General features: G+C 54.9%; 1 protein-coding gene across 12 annotated transcripts in view; it reads right to left on the bottom strand.

Moving 5' to 3' along the window:
* COL13A1 (collagen type XIII alpha 1 chain) overlaps window positions 1-18,647 on the bottom strand; it is a 141,427-nt gene that overhangs the window by 12,075 nt on the left and 110,705 nt on the right. For 9 of the 12 annotated variants that reach the window (XM_032312055.1, XM_032312059.1, XM_032312057.1 and 6 more), the window contains 12 exons: window positions 18,049-18,072; window positions 16,002-16,064; window positions 14,933-14,977; window positions 14,431-14,583; window positions 13,723-13,821; window positions 12,475-12,519; window positions 9,973-10,014; window positions 9,030-9,056; window positions 8,025-8,105; window positions 4,710-4,745; window positions 1,922-1,975; window positions 755-808 (listed from right to left, as the gene is read on the bottom strand). In XM_032312055.1, coding sequence (XP_032167946.1) covers window positions 755-808; window positions 1,922-1,975; window positions 4,710-4,745; window positions 8,025-8,105; window positions 9,030-9,056; window positions 9,973-10,014; window positions 12,475-12,519; window positions 13,723-13,821; window positions 14,431-14,583; window positions 14,933-14,977; window positions 16,002-16,064; window positions 18,049-18,072 — 723 coding nt within the window. The remainder of the gene's footprint in view (window positions 1-754; window positions 809-1,921; window positions 1,976-4,709; window positions 4,746-8,024; window positions 8,106-9,029; window positions 9,057-9,972; window positions 10,015-12,474; window positions 12,520-13,722; window positions 13,822-14,430; window positions 14,584-14,932; window positions 14,978-16,001; window positions 16,065-18,048; window positions 18,073-18,647) is intronic. The other 3 variants (XM_032312062.1, XM_032312060.1, XM_032312065.1) reach the window with 2 other exon arrangements.

Genomic DNA, 18,647 nt, shown 5'->3' with positions numbered 1-18,647 from the left:
CAAAGGGTGGCAGGTGCTGAGAACTCTGTGTGGGCACAGAGCACTTTCCTGGCAGAAGTGTTTCTGTAACTCTTCTGAAAGGCACTTGCTAGAAAAGTGACCCCAAAGCTGCTCATACCCCCTTTCAAGGTACAGGCTATTCTCCATGACTTCAGCTAGGGGAGCAGCACAAGGCAAAGACCGCCTGGGGCTGGCCAGAGAAAACTGCTTGGGCAGCCAGACGTGGAGCTGGTGAACAGATGTACAACCTTTAGGCAGATAGGAAACAGAGTCTTGGCTCTCTCAGGCTGTCCGCTTTCATAATGACACAGCAGGAAATCTGCTGCAAACTGGGAAGACAGTCTCTCGGGAAGGCTTCCCCTGTCACGAGACATCTCCTTGCATTATAATGATTCAGCTTTGCTTTGGCCTCTCCTCGACAGCATTGGGGTGCCGTGGCATGTTCATCTATGGGACCCCCTGTTGCATCAAACAGAGATACTTGTGGTGGGAGGGGCTCACACGTGTTCGCTACATCCCGTCAGATGGGCCACATGGCTGAGGATCTGGTACCCCCACCCTGTGTCCCCAGGTTTGCCCCGAGCCATGCCCAGCAAGGAAGTTCCCCAACCACATGGCTTTGGGACAGCTTCCTCTGTCACAGAAATCACATTCGTCCTTGGCTCTGGATGTTTGCTGACAGGGCTTCTGTTGGGGGGGGGGGTGTGGGGGGGTAGGGATGAGGGACAGAAAGCCCCAGTCGCATGACACTTACAGGAAGCCCAGCCGCTCCTGTTGGTCCTGTCATCCCCAGGTCGCCTTTGCTGCCCTGAAACCGGAGAAAGAAACCCATGAGCCCTCCCTGATGTGGGAACAACCTTCCACCCACTGGCCTCTGTTTTTGTAGGAAACCTGGGAAACCTCTCTGGCCCCTTCAAAGAGCCCTCTGTGGAGCAAGGGCTCAGCAGAGGGTGTGACTGGTGTGGACTCCCCCCACAGTGCGGGGTTTTGAGGCCCCCCTCACCCTCCCCCCAGCAAAGCCCATCCCCCAAGGCCCTCTGGAAAGGCTGGACGGTGCCCTGAATGTCCTAGCTGGCCTCAAGCAGAAGCCAAGGGGGGAAGCAAGGAGCAGGAGCTGAGCGCGGACCCGGAAGGTCGGGGAAGAGTGAAAGAGAGCTTTGCTTTCTTCTGTCATCCTGAGAGCAGCCATCTCCATCCCCAAAGCGGTTGTGATCTCGGGGAGGGACCCCTGTGCCCCTCTTCAGAAGCTCTCCACCCTCCGCACCCTCAGCGGTGTGGTCCGTGAGCAGGTGAGTGAGGGGGATGGAGCCTCCCTGGGGACAGAAGGGCCACAGATGCCCCACAAGCATCTAGCACCCCCCCACAGCCCTCTGGTGATCTCCCACCCCAGATGTGCGGAAACCTGGGGCTGGCCGGGAAAAGCAGACTTGGACTGGACGGGCAGGCCTCGCAGGCCTTCTCCCCCGAGCCCAGCGCCCCAGCAGCACCGCACAGGCACTCATGCCATGGGAGACCATGACTGTGGGAGCAGGTCTAATGCCCCGGCCTCCTGATTTCTTGATGTTGCCCAGGATTTTCTCATACTATCCAGCGCTCCATTCCAAGCTGTCTCCTAAATCATCACAAGGCTTAGGTGTGTCTGCTCGCAGCAGCACCTGGGACCTGGCCGGACAGAGCCTATGACCGACGCTGGGTGGCCAGGGACTGGGCACAAGCAACTGTCCGTCTGTATACTCGTAGAGATAAAGTGAGCAAACCAGGCCGGCTGGCTCCCCGACGGGCTTCTGTGAGGATCACCAGGTGAGGCCACAGATGAGGGGTATGCTGGTCTAGGGGGAAAGGTGGGGACCAAGGACCAGCAGCGGGGCCGGGGTACTGGACCCCTCCTAGGACACAGGCTCTCTGGCCACTGAGCGCTCACCCTCTCGCCCTTTGGTCCCGCTGGGCCTGGGACTCCGATTGGTCCTGGAGTACCCTGGGGAAAAGAAAGAAAGCAGAAGTGAGAGGCTCGATGCCGCAAGAGTGGGGAGCCCCGGGGGCCCCGCCCGGCGCTGGAGATGATGAGCAAGGTCCAAAGGCCCATTTTCAGGGTTGGCGAGGCCAGGCTCATTCAGGGCAGTCATTGGATTGGGGTGTCTCCCTGTTTGGGGTGGCTGCCTCGGGCAGAGAGGCCTCCCCTTGCTCAGAGCCAGATTTGAGGAGGGAAACCCTTTAGCTTCACCACCAAGCTTGCCAAGGCTGAAAATGGTAGGAGAAGTGCTGCTTCGGTTTGCTCCCTGAAGCGCTTGGGGGGGGGATTGGCAGGGGTGGGAGGCCTTGGGGGGTGGGGGTGGGGCCGGCACCTGTTGCTGTTGCAGCTTCACATGCGGGGGTGGGGAGGGCTCATGCCATGGAGACCAATGCAGACGTGCGCACACACAGAGGCAGGTGCGGGGTGGGGGGTCATTTTGCCACTGCTCACCCTACCTGCCCCACTGCCGGCCGCCCTGGCCTTCAGCCTCTGTCCCTGCTCCCCAGCCCTACGGGGCGGGCTGGACCTGAGAGGGATGAGTGTGGGCCTGGCAGGGAGGTGGGTCCCACCCGCTCCGGACTCAGGGTTCCAGGGGAGTCGGGACAGCTGGAACCTTGGGCTTGGAGGCAGGGCCGGGCTGGCTTAGCAATTAAACACCTTCCCCAGGTTTCTGATTTCCACCCGACTAGATGGAGGTCTAGACTTCAGGTCTATATGGATCTGCCTCTGTGTTTAAGCTTCCTGCTCAGACGAGGCCCTGAGGATATGGGGCTGCTTGGTGGGCAGTGAGCAAGTGGGGAAACGCTGATTTATGTTATAAGGGGGAAAAAAAAGAGCCGTAAGAAGTGCTCCATGGCCCCTCTCCAGCTACGAGGGAAGACGATGGACAAGTCAGAAGTGAGAGCAGCCTGATCAGGGTCATGGCTGAGAACAGCACCGTAGAGTCACTGGGCAGCATGGCTGAGAACAGCACCGTAGAGTCACTGGGCAGCTTCAAGTCCAGCCTCGAAAGCCTATGAATGTGAAGATATTGGAGAAGCTTCTTGGCTCTCCGAGGGTCCGTTTCCCCTTCCGTAAAAGGGGGATGATGACACGAGTGTTTGCTTTCGAGGCCGCTGCCTGGTTGAAACGGATGAATGCACGTCACGCATTTGGCCCCAATAAATGTTAGGATTGGCATAGCAGGGGGTTATTCTTCCCATAAAACTTTTCCTTTAAGGTTGTGATGTTGATTTAAGGAGAAAAATAAAACCTGGGGTCCAAAAGAGACAGAATCTACAAATTTGCACTGCTCCCCTCTGTCTAGCACGAATGGGGGACTGTTTTGGCTTCTTTGATTCCAGCCACAGATCGGCCCCATAGCCCTGACTGGTCCCCTGGGGAAGGCACGCTAGATGTGAGGAGGGTGCAGAGGGAGGGGCTCGGGGGCAGGGGAGCACAGCCCTAATGATGCCCAGAAAAGAGGTCTAGTCTCTGAATGGGAGAATCTCCAGTGTGGCCTCCGCAAAGGCGTGGTGGGGAGGGGCTCTGGAGAGGATGTGGTCCTGGGCGAGGCCTGTCTACTCCTCAGCTTTGTGAGGGCACGGGCCACACGATGAGGCTCTGAGTGCAGTTACTCCTGGTCCTCCCCCGCATCAGTCATAAGGTCCACCTCCAGGCCTGTCCTCCCCTCCATAAATGAAACCCTGCAAATTCAATGTCACTCGACTATCATCCCAGCCAGCTCATTAGAACCTTGTCTTCTGGGCCTCAAAATTGTCCCACGATGGCCAAGCTGGGACTCTCTGGCTGGAAGGGGCTGGGCACACACATAGGTCTGGTTATGTCCCCCGGGCAGGGAAGTCCAGCCTCCGGGCCCTTGATGGTCAGTGGTTCCCTAGACCCTGGGAAAGTGCCAGGCTTTAGTGGGAACACCACATCCCTAAAGCCATCATGGGGCGCTCTGGAAGGGGGAGAGGAGAGGAGAGATTTTTCCTGATGCTTCAGTTGTTTGTCCCAAGAAGAAGGGCCAGGTGCTTTCTAGTCCTGAGTAGGTGATGCCTGTTTTCTGGAATCAGAAAGAATGGAGAAAGAGGGGTCCCATGTGTTCCTCTTTTGCTCTGCATAAAGCCTTCGTTGAATTGCGGGGCGGTTGGGGCAGCACATGCCCATGCCCGCAGAGCACCAGGCTGGGAGCGTCCCATAGGATCCTAGAAATTATACCCGGCTTCACCCCAGTACACACCGGAGGGGACTGCATAGGACTAGGAAGCCCTCGTGGGCAGACAGGAGATGGACAGAGCTCACAGCATGGAGACAACACAGCACAACGGGCACATACAGATACGCTTGGTGGGCACGAGTCGTGGTCCCAGCCCCTGGGGCTGGGCTCCCGGGCCGTACTCAGCCTTCTGTTGGAAACAGAGACCGTGCAGCGGGAGCAGACCTCCATCCCACATCCAGTGGTCCGGAGACCCAGACTTGAGGACCCTGGGTCCAGACGATGGCCTGGGGAATTCGGAGGAAGGCTACCCATCTTTGGTCAAGAGGCCTGATGAAGCATTTCTGACCTGGGCATAGACGGTACCTTTCTGGTGTTGGTGGTGGGATAAGGCAGGACTCACTGGGAAAACGAGGCGACAGCGGGACAGGGACAGACGAGAGGGGCCACAGGCGGGGGGCGGGGTGGGCTGAGGGGTAGCGGAGCAGTGACACTCACCGGTGGCCCAGGCCTGCCGTCCAAACCTGCAGCTCCCTGGACGAAGGGGACAGTTTGGCCGAAAGAAGGGGAGGGAAGGGACGGGAGGGAGAAAAAGGGACCGGGGAGGGAAGAGGTGAGTGAAGCAGTGACTCTGGACAGACACAAATGCTGGTCATCAAACAAAACGGGAGAAATAAGCTTGGGCGGACAGGTGATGATATTCACACGGAAACCGACAAAAACGGACACCGAGCGGCAGTGTGGCCGGCCACCGTACAGGCTGGCGGGGAGCAGTGCAGACAGCCCATCTCATCCTCTGTGCCCTCTGACCCTCTCTCTCCCAGTAGCCCCTCTCAGAAATCCCTCTGCCAGGGGGGTTGACGCGCTCCAGGAAAAGGGACGCAGAAAGAGAATTCATGGAAAGATGTCTGGAGACAGAGGGATCGCCTCCTTCCCAGGACCCGTCTCCCTGCAGGGGGACAAGCCTATGTGGAGGGTGGGCTGTCTTCCTGGCCTTTTTTTGCACTGCTGTGGAGACTGGGCCAAGGCTGCAGAACCCTGAGGAAATCAGTACTGAGCTACAGCACCTGGCTTGGGAATGTGGGTAGAGGCTGGCCTGCTTCTGCTCGGGGGTGGGCAGGGGGCTGGGATGTGAATCCTCACGATGCCTGACCTTTTGCTGGCACTGTGTGGTTTGCAAAGCTCAGAACAAACGCAGTCCATTCCTGTTCTCCCAGAAAAGGGCCCGTTTGGAGAAAAACACTTTGGGGGCAGCTGACTGGGACAGAGGTCTAAAGCCACGTATGCTCTGGAGTAAACCGGCTGACAGGGGACCCACTCGCCACGAAGCACCCAATGATCTGTGAGGTGCCAATAGGAACTCTCACTCCAATGCTGGGCTGGGATACTGTCCCCAAGACCCACCTAGGAGACTCAGAGGGAAATTTGTCTAATGATTCCAATGTGACAAACCAGAAAGAAGGCAGTGGGGACAGTCTAGACCAGTGAGAACTGAGTTCTTATCAAAGGGCATCTAGCTGAGCCTCCGAAATGAGCCTAGGTTTTAAAGATGAGCCTCAGGGTTTTAAAGGTAGGGGAATGCCCCAGGCAAGGGAGGACAGGGAAGAGGTAGTAGGATCCTCTAGGGACTTCCTTCTCAGTTTTAGGATCACGAAGCTCTGGGATGATCCTGACTTCTGGCCTAGGGAGCCCAGGTTCTCCACTCTAGGGCAGGATCAGCATTTCCTGGCTGGGGAGGCACATGAAATAATAGAGATGTTTGGGCCCTCTCCCACCCCAATTCAACCCAAGTCTCCAACAGGGAGGCCAGAGTAATGGCATATTTGACAAGCTCCAGGCAACTCCAGTATGTAGCCACCACTGAGAACCACTTCTGTAGGGCCATCAGAAGGGACTCCATAGAATGTTCTAGAAAAGCAGGCTGCTACTATATGGCATAAACTATGGAGGTGAAGCTGAAAATCAGAACTTTAACTAAATAGTCACAAACTTGGCCTATGCCGTACCAATTCCGAGTTTTCTCAAGAGATCTGGGGCAGAGAGTACCAATTCCGAGTTTTCTCAAGAGATCTGGGTCAGAGGACACGGACTGGCTGTTTTCAGGCCATATGTGGGTCACTGACATATTTTGCGTGGTCTGCGGGGTTGCAAGTAATTTTGATTTAATGTTCGAAAATGGGGAGATTTCACATAAAATGCTAGATGTCCAACTTCCTTGGAAAAATGAGACCATCTGGAAATACTGGCCCCACATTCCCCTGAGACGACAGGCAGCTGAACAGTCAGTTTCTCTCCTTAAGAAGGGATGCCTGGCTTCCAGTGCGCCCCAGTCCCCACCACTCCCTCTTGCATCCCTGACGTCCCTGTTCGTTGCCGTTTGTGGAGATGCTCGCTCGGTTGTTTTCTGAAGCTAGCAAAAATATTTCTCTGCACCCATGCCTCTACTGAAAGTTGACAACTTAAAGACACACCGAGCACTTTCTCTGTTTATATAACCTGTTTGATCTCTGTGCCATCTGCATTTCGAGCCTTGACTAAATTCTCCCACATTCTCTAGGGCCTTGGGGCCGTGAAGGCGGATGAGAGATCTGTGGTGGAGTCAGGGCAGGAAGGCTCTTCTCTAGGAAGGAGTACTTAAATATTCTGGACACAGCTTAAGACATGGGAAAATGTCTGTTAAAGTCATCAGTTCCTTACAGTCTGCCAGGCACATCAGCTCCTTAAATGTCCTACATTTGATGCACTAACGAGGATGTGATCGTACCTTTTGCTCTTGCTGTTTGGTTGCTGTGACTATTGTAACCAGACTTTCAAGCTCTGCCAGGCTGGGGTAATTGGGCTGCTCTTTGTTCTCCTGCTCTTTATGGCTTCCCAGGGTGGGAACTGGCCTTGTGCCCAGGACAGAGGAAGCCCCAGTGGCTGGAATGAGCCCCTTTGTGAGGCAGTGGCCTCAGTGAAGGAGCAGCCTCTGGCGTGGCCTGACCACTGACTTCATATGTGACCTCAAGTGACTCTTTCTTCTCTGGGACCCTCAGTAAAATGAGCAGATGGATCCCTGACGTCTGTTCCAGCTCTCGGAAAGCAAGCGGTGCCAGCCCCACTGAGGGATGAGGGAGAAGGAAACCCAGGGCTCTGGGAGGTGGGGGGTAGAGGGCATGGCCCTGGACACAGGGGAGGCAGTGACGGGGCCATGAATCCACTGGAGCTTGGAGCAAAAGATTCTCCCAGGCCAGGCACCCACATCTGCAAATGTAGTTGCCTCCTAGGGAGCCCCTCGCCCCGACCTGGGATCTGATCTCAGGGCAGCCTGAGACAAGAGACTGAGTGGCCTTAGCATGCTGGGAGCAGAGAATCTGCTTTTGTACAAGCTCTTCTGCTGTGGCCGGTGCTGAAGGTAGGGAAATAAGAGAGAGATGTTGAGCGTTTCACTGACTCGCTGCTCCCAGGTCCTCCAAGCTTGACTCCCATTAAGGGCAGATTTTTATTGCCTCTGAATCAGTCACATGTAGGGCCTGAGGCTGTTCTCAGGCCTCTTGGGGCTCTCCAGCTGGGGGCTTCTTGGGTGGGGGGCCTGTCTTCTTTAGCTCTGCATCGTCCCCCCATGCCCAGGCCTGGAGCTGGCCCTCGGGAAGGGAATTAGAGTCTACGGTCTTGCCCACGTGGGAAAGCAAAACCAAACAGAGTGTTCTGGAATGGAATTTTAGAACCCCCAGTTTTGCAGCAGCCTTCTCCCACGGTTGTGCATGCTGCCCCAGCCTCCTCAGGACCACCCAGCTGGGATCCTTCCAGGTCTGCTGGCTCTGAGATACTTACGGGTAATCCCAGCGGCCCGCGATCTCCTTTCTCTCCCTGGACACCCTTTTCTCCTTTTGCTCCATCTAGTCCTGCTGCCCCCTGAAGGAAAGGGAAGGGGGAGATCACAGAAAGGCATGTCTCAGACAACTCGTTCTTGCATCCTGGGGTCCTGGAGATAGGGGTGGGTTGGGGACACGGGGGCAGGTACAGGACGGAGGAGGGAGGGGGCAGAGGTGGCCGGCCCACGGATGGCAGGCGGGAGACTCCAAGAATTCTTGAATTCCTAGCCTGGCTCTACCTCCATTAGACTCCTTGGTATCCCTGTAGTAACTGAGAGGTCGCCAAAGGAAAAGGTGATGAGTGGAGTGGAGGCAGACCCAAAGGGCATTTCCAGGTCAGGCTTGGGCATAAGTGACCTTTTGCAGAGCAGGAAAACTGGGGCCCTGCAGAAACTGACTGGCAGGTGTCCGGAATGTCACCATGGGAGCTCCAAGGCTCTGGAACTTTGGGACAAGAAATTGCCCAACAGTCTCCTGAAGAATATTGGGGTGGGGGTGGGGGGACACAGGACAATTTGCCATCAGCTCCCAGCCCCTCTTATCCAGTTGATATGCTTTTGAGGGGGGAGATTGGGAGACCCCCCCCAGGCCAGAGACCAGTGGGCTTGGGGAGAGGGGGCCTGCACTACACCCCTCTCTGTCTCCACCTATACTTCAGGGTGCGTGAAAGGTCTGGGGCAGAAAGGTCTGGGCATTTCATTCTATGCTAAGAATCCAACCCGTCACTCGTAGGGTGATTAATGGATGGGAAAATTCTAAATCGGAAGCCTGTCCAGGGTCAATGCCGGGTATTAAAAGGACGTCATTCTCTCCTGGTTGTCGCCCCTGGCCATTGTCACATGATTCTACTTTAGGAAGGGACCAGATGGGCCACCAGTCTCTGAAGGACTTTCCTGCTTTTTGGCCCTCTCTGACACGTCCCCTCCTCTCCCCGCTCAGCACCTCTCACGTGACCTCTTCTTACCTTTGGTCCGGGAACACCTTGGAGCCCCTGTATTTGGAATCAAAACAAGGCACCTGAGAGCTGCATTTTTAAGTAAGTCAAAAACACCTTGTCCATCAGACCACAAAAGAGCAAGGGCCTGGGGTCCCCACCCAGGGATGGTGGAGAGAGTGCTAAGGGGGTTCGTGTTTGGGGCTCCCTGGGGTGGAGTCTGAGGCAGGCCTCTCCAACCAGGGACTGACAGAGCGTCTCTCTGTGACCCTCACACTGGGCTTCGAGCCTCCTGAAGGGAAGATGCAGAAGGAGTACAGACAGCAAATGTTGGTTAGATTAATACACGTGAAGTGCTGGGCATAGTGTCCGGCATGTAAGAAGTCGCGGTAAACGGCATTGTTATTACTCCTACTTGTGCCAATGACAATGGGTGACACGGTGCTGTGGGAACTGGGAACCCCGCAGAGGAAGGACCAGCATCTATTGGTTTAGGGTGCTGGGGGGCCTTAGAAAGGCCTCATCTTGTCCCCTGTCACCCGGAAAGGCTAATCCAGTGGGGCTGGTTTTATACCACTTTCCATCTTAATCCCGATCTTTTTGCTGCTGGTTAGTTGGAAGGAGGAAGGGGGACAGTGGGCGTCTAATAGCAAAGGGCAGAGTTTAGTGACAGAGGGACTTCTGCGGGGCGGTGGGACCAGACCCCATGGCTGGCACTCCAGTCAGCTGTCTCTAAGACGGCTGGTGATGCCCACGCTACTTGGGGTAACTGAGACGGGGCCGGTTTAACATGATGTGGGGGGGCGTGCAAAGGAGTAGGGAGAGGTTTGTGGATGAGAAAAATCCCACCCAGGGAGGAGGAGGAGGTGACAGTGACCCGAGGCTGATATGGATCCCAGTGACTGCCAGGGGGAAGGGATATTAGGGATCCAGGCGCTGTGGACTGAAATGCTGACGAGTCCACTACACTTACCGGAGGTCCCGGGGGCCCCTCTGGCCCTGGAGGCCCAGGAACCTAGAATCCAAAGGGAGATGGTTAGCCCACCCTCTGTTACCCTCCGAGTGGCCTCCCCTTTTACCATGGTTCAAGGTCTAGCTGGGGACTGCTAGACGAGGTCAAAAGTGCCCAGCTTGTCGGTTTCCCAAAAGAAGGCTGAGAGCAGGGCAGAAACGCATAGCAACATGTTAACCTGCACATTGTTGGAGGAAAAAAAAAACAAAAACAAACCCACAGATTGCCAGGAAATCCTGTCAAAACGTCTAGACGTCCAGATTTTCTTGGAAAAAAAAGAAAGAGAAAAGAAAAGCCTGGCAGCATAGGCTCTCGTTCAAGCATGGCAACATTGCCTGGAGCTGAATAAAAGCTTTGCCCTCCAGGCGGGGCATGAAATCTTCAGATAACCCCAGTCCCCACCACTCTCTATTGTCTTTGATCTGGAACTTGGCATTCATTTGTTGTGTGCCTGGCGCCTGTAGGCATTTGAAACTGAGACCTCTGGCTTACAGGAGCAGAGATTGGTTATGTGGGAGGGGGCAGAGCAGTTTTGGAAGAATGCCCCTCAAGTCCCGCAGGGTTTGTAACAGAGACTGCTGGTCTCTTCTTCCCTTTAGTTAAAGGCAGAGTGAAGTAGGACAGATTCATGCTGGACGGGGAAGGTGGAGGGACTCAGGGAGTCTTTCTTTCTACGGAAGATGGTGCTCATTACAGATTCTGTTTCTGATGAGGACGGCCATCCATTTACCAACCCTCGGCCACCCAAGACGCAGGAGGGAGGCCTGCCTGCTCCTTTCTAAGCTGGTCACACCGTCTCAGCTTTGAGGCTCTTCTTGCCTTCCCAGGGTTCGAATCCCATGGAGTGTGGCCAGAGGGAACGCTCTGTCAGGCCACCAAAGAGAAGCCCCCGAACTTGGGCAGACCGGGTCCCTCTCATGTCTCTCAGATCCGTGGATCTCTCAGCTCAATCTCTGGAAACTCTAGAATCTTTTCTTAAAAAGTTTACTGCTTTTTCCTCTTAATATAAACCAGTGATTCATTTATCCTGATTGTGACGGTAGCTACACAGACCTATGAATGTTTTAAAAAAATTCACAGACCTATACACACTCAACCCAAAAGTCAATTTTACTGTACGATGATCTGAAAACAAACAAACAAAAAAATAAAGTAATAACAGACCCACTAAAATATTTTGTAAATTAGAGGGAATTGAAAGAACGGAAAGAGTAAGTAATCTGGCTACTCCTAATATTTTGCTTTATTTCCTTCCACTCTTTTTTGATGCATAAAATGTATCTGAATATATGTTCATGTTTAACAATGATTTTATATATATAATTTGATTCTCTGTTGTTTTTCATTTAACCTGAATCCTGGTTTTCTTTTTCTTTCTTTCCTTCTTTCTTTTCTTTCTTTCTTTCTTTCTTTCTTTCTTTTTTTTTTGTATGTTCCCTACAAGCCTCCTTTCCATGTCTCTACTGAGCAGCGTGAAATGAGTTACTCCTCGGCTAGGGCCTGGAGCCGGGCTTGGCACAAGGAACGCTCCCAAACATGGGGACTATTATACCATTAGTATTATTACCATAAGTTATTGAATCATTTCCTTCTTGTTAGAAAATGTCGGCTGTTTCCAATTGTTACTTTAAATACTTCTGGAAGGAACATTTCTGTGTGTGGTGATTTTCCTGAATCTCGGAGCATTTCATCAGGAGGCCACCCGTCTCTAACCCAGGAACATACCTCCTCATCAAGTTTACTTCCCTGAATGGGGAACGGGCCCTGGTGACATTGACGGTGACAGGGGCTGGGGGACATCTCCGGGGGCTGAGAAGGCTCAGTGGTCCCTCTGTTGGCTCTGTCTGGGTGGCACAGGCTCTCCCATCAAACATGGTCTCCCTTACATGTGGCTGAGCTCTGTTGTTTTCTTGGCTCTTTCCCTGAGCCTACAAATAAGCCAATTCTCTCTCAACTTATGAGACCCTGGCCTCCGTCCCTAGCACCTCTGTCCCCACTGTTTCTCCTCTTGCCTTCACCACCACACCTCTCAGAGTAGAATGTGCTTCTCAGGAAAGCTTACTTCTTGAGCTTCTAAGCAAAATCCTAGAGTCTTCAAGATCCTGCTCAAAAGACCCGTCTTCTAGGATGTTCATCAACTCCTTGAGCGGCTAACCATCCTAGAACATGCTACTGGGGACCATTGGCAGAGGTGGTTCTGTTCCTTTTCCTAACTCCAGACTCTAGCACGGGAAGGAAATATGGCAGGTGCTCTGTGAACACTGGTGGGGACACCATGACCTGGGACGCCGGGGCTGGGTTATGGTGCTCAGTGAATGTCCGGCTTCTTGCTCACTCCCTGTGTCAGGCAGCTGTGTGTTTCCTTCTAGAGCATGGAAAGGCCGTGTGTCCTAGAGGGACTGGGGGCTGATGAGATCCCTGTCAAATACCCCATGACACAGAAGACCGAGTGGCGCAACCTACCTCCACTCCTGGCTCCCCCTTCTCCCCGGGCTCTCCTTTCTCTCCCTGTGGGCACAAAACACCAAGCTGTGGGTGCTGGCACTCGGGGTGGGGGGGTGGCACAGGGACACCCTCACATCTGTGACAAACCAGACCGGGACTAGATGAGGCCAAGGTGTTGTCAAGGGCCACCTGGGAGGCTGAGGGGACAGTCAGCTTGCAGTAAAGAAGACGGGACAAGAGGCCCAAGATCACCATCTTCGGGGATCTGAGGTCCCAGCATGTGGGAGAAGAGGCTGATACCATGTGTGGACCTTGGGGTGCACAGATCCTGGGGGGACCCGTGACCTGTTTCTAAACAATAGAATATGGGACCTGGCCAAAGTGACAGGATGTCACTCCTGTGATTATGTTCCACACTTATGTTACAGATTATAACACGCATACATTCAGATTATGTTACACACGCATGTGCACATGACCCTGTGTTGGCAGCAGGCACTCAGAGACTCCCGCTGGCCTTGGCCTTGAACAAGCAAGCTGCTCCAATGTGAACTGCCTGCTTACGCCAACTGCGGCGAGCCGGGAGGAGCAGCCGGGTGAGAATGTAGACCAGCAGCTTGACTGAAGCCCCGTGAGCCTCCCCGGGGCAGAAGGCCTGGCGGAGACGAGCTGGGCTCTGGGCCCATAGACCCTGAGATCAGAAGAGCGCACTGCTTTCAGCTGCCGAATACGAGACTCGTTACGTGGTCACAGAAACTACTCTGTGGCTCTAGGAACAGGGCGAGGGCCAGGGCTGCGAGGTTGAGGAGGAAGCTTCTGCACACGCTCCTTCTAGCCCGGATCTGCTCCATGGTGGAGGGCCACATCGGGAGGCTGGGAGCTGCCTCCCTGTCCCAGCTTCAAATAGGAGAATAGGAGAATTCCCTGTCCCAGCTTCAAATAGGAAAATTCTGAGCCCAAGACTCTAGCACCTTTGAGCCAGGCTGGTGCCTGAAGGCAGAGGCCACCATGCTGTGAGCTGAGAAGCAGGAACCAGTATTCACACTCTGGTGCTCTACACGGGGTAGCTATTCTTCAAGAGGACCCGATCCACCCCTCTGACCCTCCCCCTCCCCCGCAAAAGGCCAGGCAGGCGGGGGTTAGTGCAGCCTCGATACAGGGCCAGGCATCCGCCAGGCCGGTGACCCCATGAGGGGCCCCCTCGCTTGCGTGCCCACATCCACAGCGGCCCGCGGACAACCTCAGTACCCCACCCTCTCGCCTTACTGTAAATCCCGGGAGCCCGATAGGGCCGGGGACTCCTGCTGCTCCAGGCCTCCCTTGGCCACCTGGTTCTCCTTTCTCCCCAGTTGGGCCGTCTAGACCCTACAGATCGACAAAGATCTCTGTTAGTCGAGAGCGAGGGTGTCGGCTGAGCGTCTGTGACCAACCAGCATGCAGGCGTGGCTCCCTTCCTCCAAGGGCAGGGGTTCGAGAAGGTGCCCATTTCACAGATGAAAAGCCACTGAAGCCCCCAGAAGATGCCCAGGTCAAGTCAGCAGCCTCGTAGGACCGGGTAAGGTGCTTTCTTTGTACAGGCAGCCTCCCCCCGGGTTGTCGGGCTTCTGCATACTTGCCAAAGAGGCGGGATTACCCCTGTGACCTCATGTCCTCCCCAACAACCCAGTGAAGTATCCAGGGAGGGAATGATTAGCCCCATTTTAGAGATGAGAAAATAGAGGTCCTGCAAGGCTCAGGGACTTTCCCAAGGACACAAGACTGAACAGGCCCCGGTCTCTTGAGGGGGACCTTTGGCCTTCATAAAGCCAGGGGCTTGAGGGAAACCCAAGGGAGTCCCCGGCCCCCAACTCCTGGCCCCAGGTTTCCAGCCCAGGCTGCATCAGGCACCGTGCAGAAGCTGTGCTGGGGTGGCACACCATGCGGGCAGGCAGGCGTCCCAGGGCGGAATTCTGGCCGGCCCGCCCTGGCACTCACCGGTGGGCCCGCCTGTCCCATCTCCCCTTTCTCCCCCTTCTCTCCCGGGCTTCCTGCGTGTCCGTTTTCTCCCTTCATTCCTGCAGGCCCAGACTTTCCTGGGGGGCCTGGGGGACCAGGAGGGCCCACGTCTCCTGGCTTGCCTCGAGGTCCCTTTAGAAAATATGAGCAATTGTTATTATATACGCTGATGGAGGAGAGAGAGAGAGAGCGAGCACGTGCACAAAAGAATGGGAAGTCCAAAGGACATGGCTCTGTCCACCTCCCTTGGAATCGGGGGAGACGCAGCACCAGCCCCAGCCCGTCCCAGCGGGGTCTGCCCGGCTCCTCTGGGGCCAGCAGTGTGGGGTTCAGGCTCCTGCAGGGTTGGCCCCACGCTCCCCCACTCCCTTCCCCACAGGCTCACATATGGGAGAGCCTTTGGTCCCCAAGCTCCACCATCCCCCATTAGCCCAGGTCAAGGTCCATCTTTGGAGGCTCATCCGGGAGTATCTGCTCTTACCTTTTCTCCATCGTGTCCTGGAGGGCCTGGCAGTCCGATCTCCCCCTGGGGCCAGAACAACGAAGGTCAGTGTCAGAGCAGAGGAGCTGTCATTTATGGCACTGCCTCTGTGCCGGGGTCAGCCCGGAGCTATGAACTTACACTGCCTCCGCTTCAAGGTGAGGCCCCCAGGGCAGAGCCGTGCACACGAGGCCTGCGGTGTGGGCGGCGGGCAGCTAGATCCTGGCTCCGCAGTCCACATTTTAGCCATGGCCTCACACGCTGTCTCTGAGGACCCTGGGTACTGGCTGGGAGGGGTGTTGCCTCCAGCGCCCCACTCCCCTCACCCCCAGCCCAGCCCTCCTATCCTGCCTGCCCCACAGGTAAAACTCCCTGAATCTTCTCATCAACCCAATCCTCTTCTTTAGGTCAGGGAGGGAGATAAAGGAGGCCTGGCCTCTGTTTTTGAGGCCAGTAAAGAATGACCCACATCACCAAGCAAAATGATGCTAAGAGAGGAGCAGACAAGACAGGGCAGTGAATTTTGCCTGGTAGAGCAGAGGAGGCTTCAAGGAGGAGGTGGCTTTGCGTTGGACTTGAAATATGAGGACTTGGAAAGGTAGGGAAGAGGGGAGGGTACGTCAGGGCAGGGGCCCTCGTGAGCAGGGGACAGAGGTGCAAACATGCAGGACCTTCTGAGAAAATCACAGGGGTGGGGCAGAGGGGAGCAAAGGTGGGGAGCGAAGGAGCGGGGAGATCCGGGAGGCGCTCAAGTGCCATGTTCCCTGATAAGTGGGTTGGGGTCCCCCCCCATGGTTCTGCCGGGAGCAGTGGCTTGTCTGGACCCAAGCTCCACCCAGCTCTCCGAGGAGCCTGAGAATGATGGGAGCCCGAGTCAGACAGCAGGGGAGGAATGGCAGAGTGAGGCGGCAGGAGAGGGGGTGGCTGCGATGGGGACAAGCAGGGCCTGGGCTGCCTGGGAGCAGCGGTAGCTCTGAGGGAAGATGAGAGGATCACCCACGGGCTCCCGCACTCAGGGACACATGCAGTGCCTCTGTGGGGTCTCTGCGTTGTCAAGACTGAGCATTACCTTCTGGCCTGGGACCCCTGGGGCTCCGGGTGGGCCGATTTGTCCGGGAAGACCGGGGGGTCCCTAGGAAATAAAAGAAAGACCTGTGGAAGAACTTTCCAACCAAGAAGGAGTGGCCTGTTGCCAGAGGCGGGTATGTGGAGGCTGGTTTATGGGGATCGATCGTTTTTCAAACGTCTCCTCAGCGGCCGGAACATCTTTCAGCAAAGGGAAGAGCATGGGGACTCCACAGTTTAAGTGGATAAGCACTGAGTGTGTCTGGCTTAGAGTGGCGGGGTTGAGGGGCGGGGATCCCCGGAGCCACGCCTACCAGCCTCACCCTCCTTCTCCCTCTGAGGGCCCCCGGGGCTCCGAGAAGATACATTTCACCCCCCCACAGGGACTTTAAAATGGCCCCGGGAAACAGTGCAGATATCCATCAACAGGTGCAGACGTGTGACACCCATGCCCTGGAACACTGCTCCGCAGTGAACAATGAAGCAAGCATGGGTGCCGGCCACGCCACGGATGCGACCCAGACCTCCCATGCTGAGCTGGAGAATCAGGCGCAGACGGCTACACTGAGCGACTCCACTCAGATGGCACTCCAGAAGAGACAGATCTCATCCACCAGGACAGAAAGCAGCTTAGTGGTGTCCGGGGCCTGCGGGTAGGTGCGGGACTGACTCCCGAGGCACATGAAAGAACTTTCTGGAGTGCCCTGGGGGTTACACGAATAACTCCCATGGGTAAACCCAACCCACCTGGCGTGGCTACAGGGATATATACATTGGTTGAAGCTCATCAAATTTCACAGCGAAAGTGGGTCTACTTTATTGTATGTAAATTACGCCTGAGTTTGACTCTATTTATTTACTTTTAAAGATTTCATTTATTTATTTGAAAAGAGAGAGAGAGAGAGAGAGCAAGCTTGAGAGGAGGACGGTCAGCGGGAGAAGCAGATCCCCTGCCGAGCAGGGTTCCTGATGTGGGACTCGATCCAGGGACTCCAGGTTCATGACCTGAGCTGAAGGCAGTCGCTCAACCAACTGAACCACCCAGGTGCCCATTGAGGTTAACTTTAAAAGAGAAAAAGATTCCATGAAAGTTTTGCTTTGGATAGCTATTTCAAATAATATATTTTAATGTCCTCAAATGAAGCTCACTGATTCTAGAATCATGTGATGTTTATACCAACCTCTGGGGTTGGGACATGATATGATTGGTGTTTGAGTCTGGATTAAAAATAGTTATAGAATAGAAATAGAGTTAAAAATAGAGCTAAGCATCTGCCTCCAGCTCACGTCATGATACAAGGGTCTTGGGATCGATTCCCACGTCAGGCTCCCTGCCCAGTGGGGAGTATGCTTCCCCCTCTGTTCCTCCCTCCATTCATGTGCGCTCTCTCTCTCTCTCTCTTGCAAATAAAAAAATAACTTCCTTAAAAAAATAAAAATACTAAGTTAAATGAAATTCCGATAGTTTGAGAACTTTGGCATCTCCTTTCTTCTCTGCACCTGAAAGTTAAACCTCATGGCAATTGTTTTAACTAGAAATATTCACTACAAAAATCCACAGGCCTGTTGGTGGTAGTAGGCACACACGCAAAATCAGGGCTTGGAATTCACTGGTTTTCCAAGTGCAGAAAATGAAACCGACTTCTAGGAAAGGTGAAAAAGTGGAGGTTGAGTTTCTCCTGATTTTTGGGGTTATGGATTTTATGAGCTGAAGGTTGGGTTCAAGGAGAAACATACACGCATCCTCTTCTCTACTTCCATCTCCTTGACACGGCTGCACAGTGCCCCAGCGTCTACACCGAGATAAGAGCGTGCCGTGGAATGGGTGAAGAGCTGCTCCAGAGGACAGCTGGGACCCGGGTTGGGGAGGTTCCGGAGAGCCCCCGCTCAGGCTCGGATCACCCTCTGCCCTGCCACTTCAGAGTCAGCCCTGACCTAGAAGCCCCGCACCTACTTTCTGGAGGCGAGACCTCAAGTCCTTGCCCTCCCACAGCCCCCACCCTCCTGCCCCAGCCCTCAGCCCAGTGCCCAAGGGAAGGAGGAAGACTTACCATCAACGCCAGCGTTCGGATCTCCTGAAAACCAATGCCATGCGATCAGTTCAAGAACAAGTCAAGGGTCGTCTGGAGGGTCCCCTTGGCCCAGGCACGGAAACATGAGAGCTGGGCCTCCCTTAGGAGCACAGTAGGGATAGGCCCTCTTGGTGGGCTCCATGCCTCTCCCCATGCCGCCCCCACATTTCCCCAAGGTTTGCAGAGCCTCTGAGGCTGTCTTACCCCAGACTCGGGCCCTGAAACAGACTGCAAACTCGCCTTCACTTTGCCAAAGAGGGAGGGCGCAACATCTCTGCTTCTCCCTGATTGCTGACTGGGACCCTCCCCTGTTCTCCACATCTCCCCCCAGAACCAGACTTCAAGACTCCAACATACTTCCTTGTAAACATCGAATGCAGAATAGGAAGGTACAGAGCCACTCAAGAAACCAGGGGGACAAGAGTTGGCACGCAGATAGGATCGTACCCCTAGTAAACAGATCCCCAGTGGGGCAGTTTCCTTTAGAGGACTGGTTCTCCAACCAGGGGTGGGGTTTGGCTCCCAGGGGACATTTGGTGATGTTTGGAGGCATATTTTTGCTGTCAGCCACGGGTGGC

This window comes from Mustela erminea, chromosome 14 (assembly GCF_009829155.1).
Source record: "Mustela erminea isolate mMusErm1 chromosome 14, mMusErm1.Pri, whole genome shotgun sequence".
NCBI classification, from domain to species: domain Eukaryota; kingdom Metazoa; phylum Chordata; class Mammalia; order Carnivora; family Mustelidae; genus Mustela; species Mustela erminea.
Note: the sequence above shows the minus strand (reverse complement) of the source record. Positions and strands in the feature narration are given on the sequence as shown.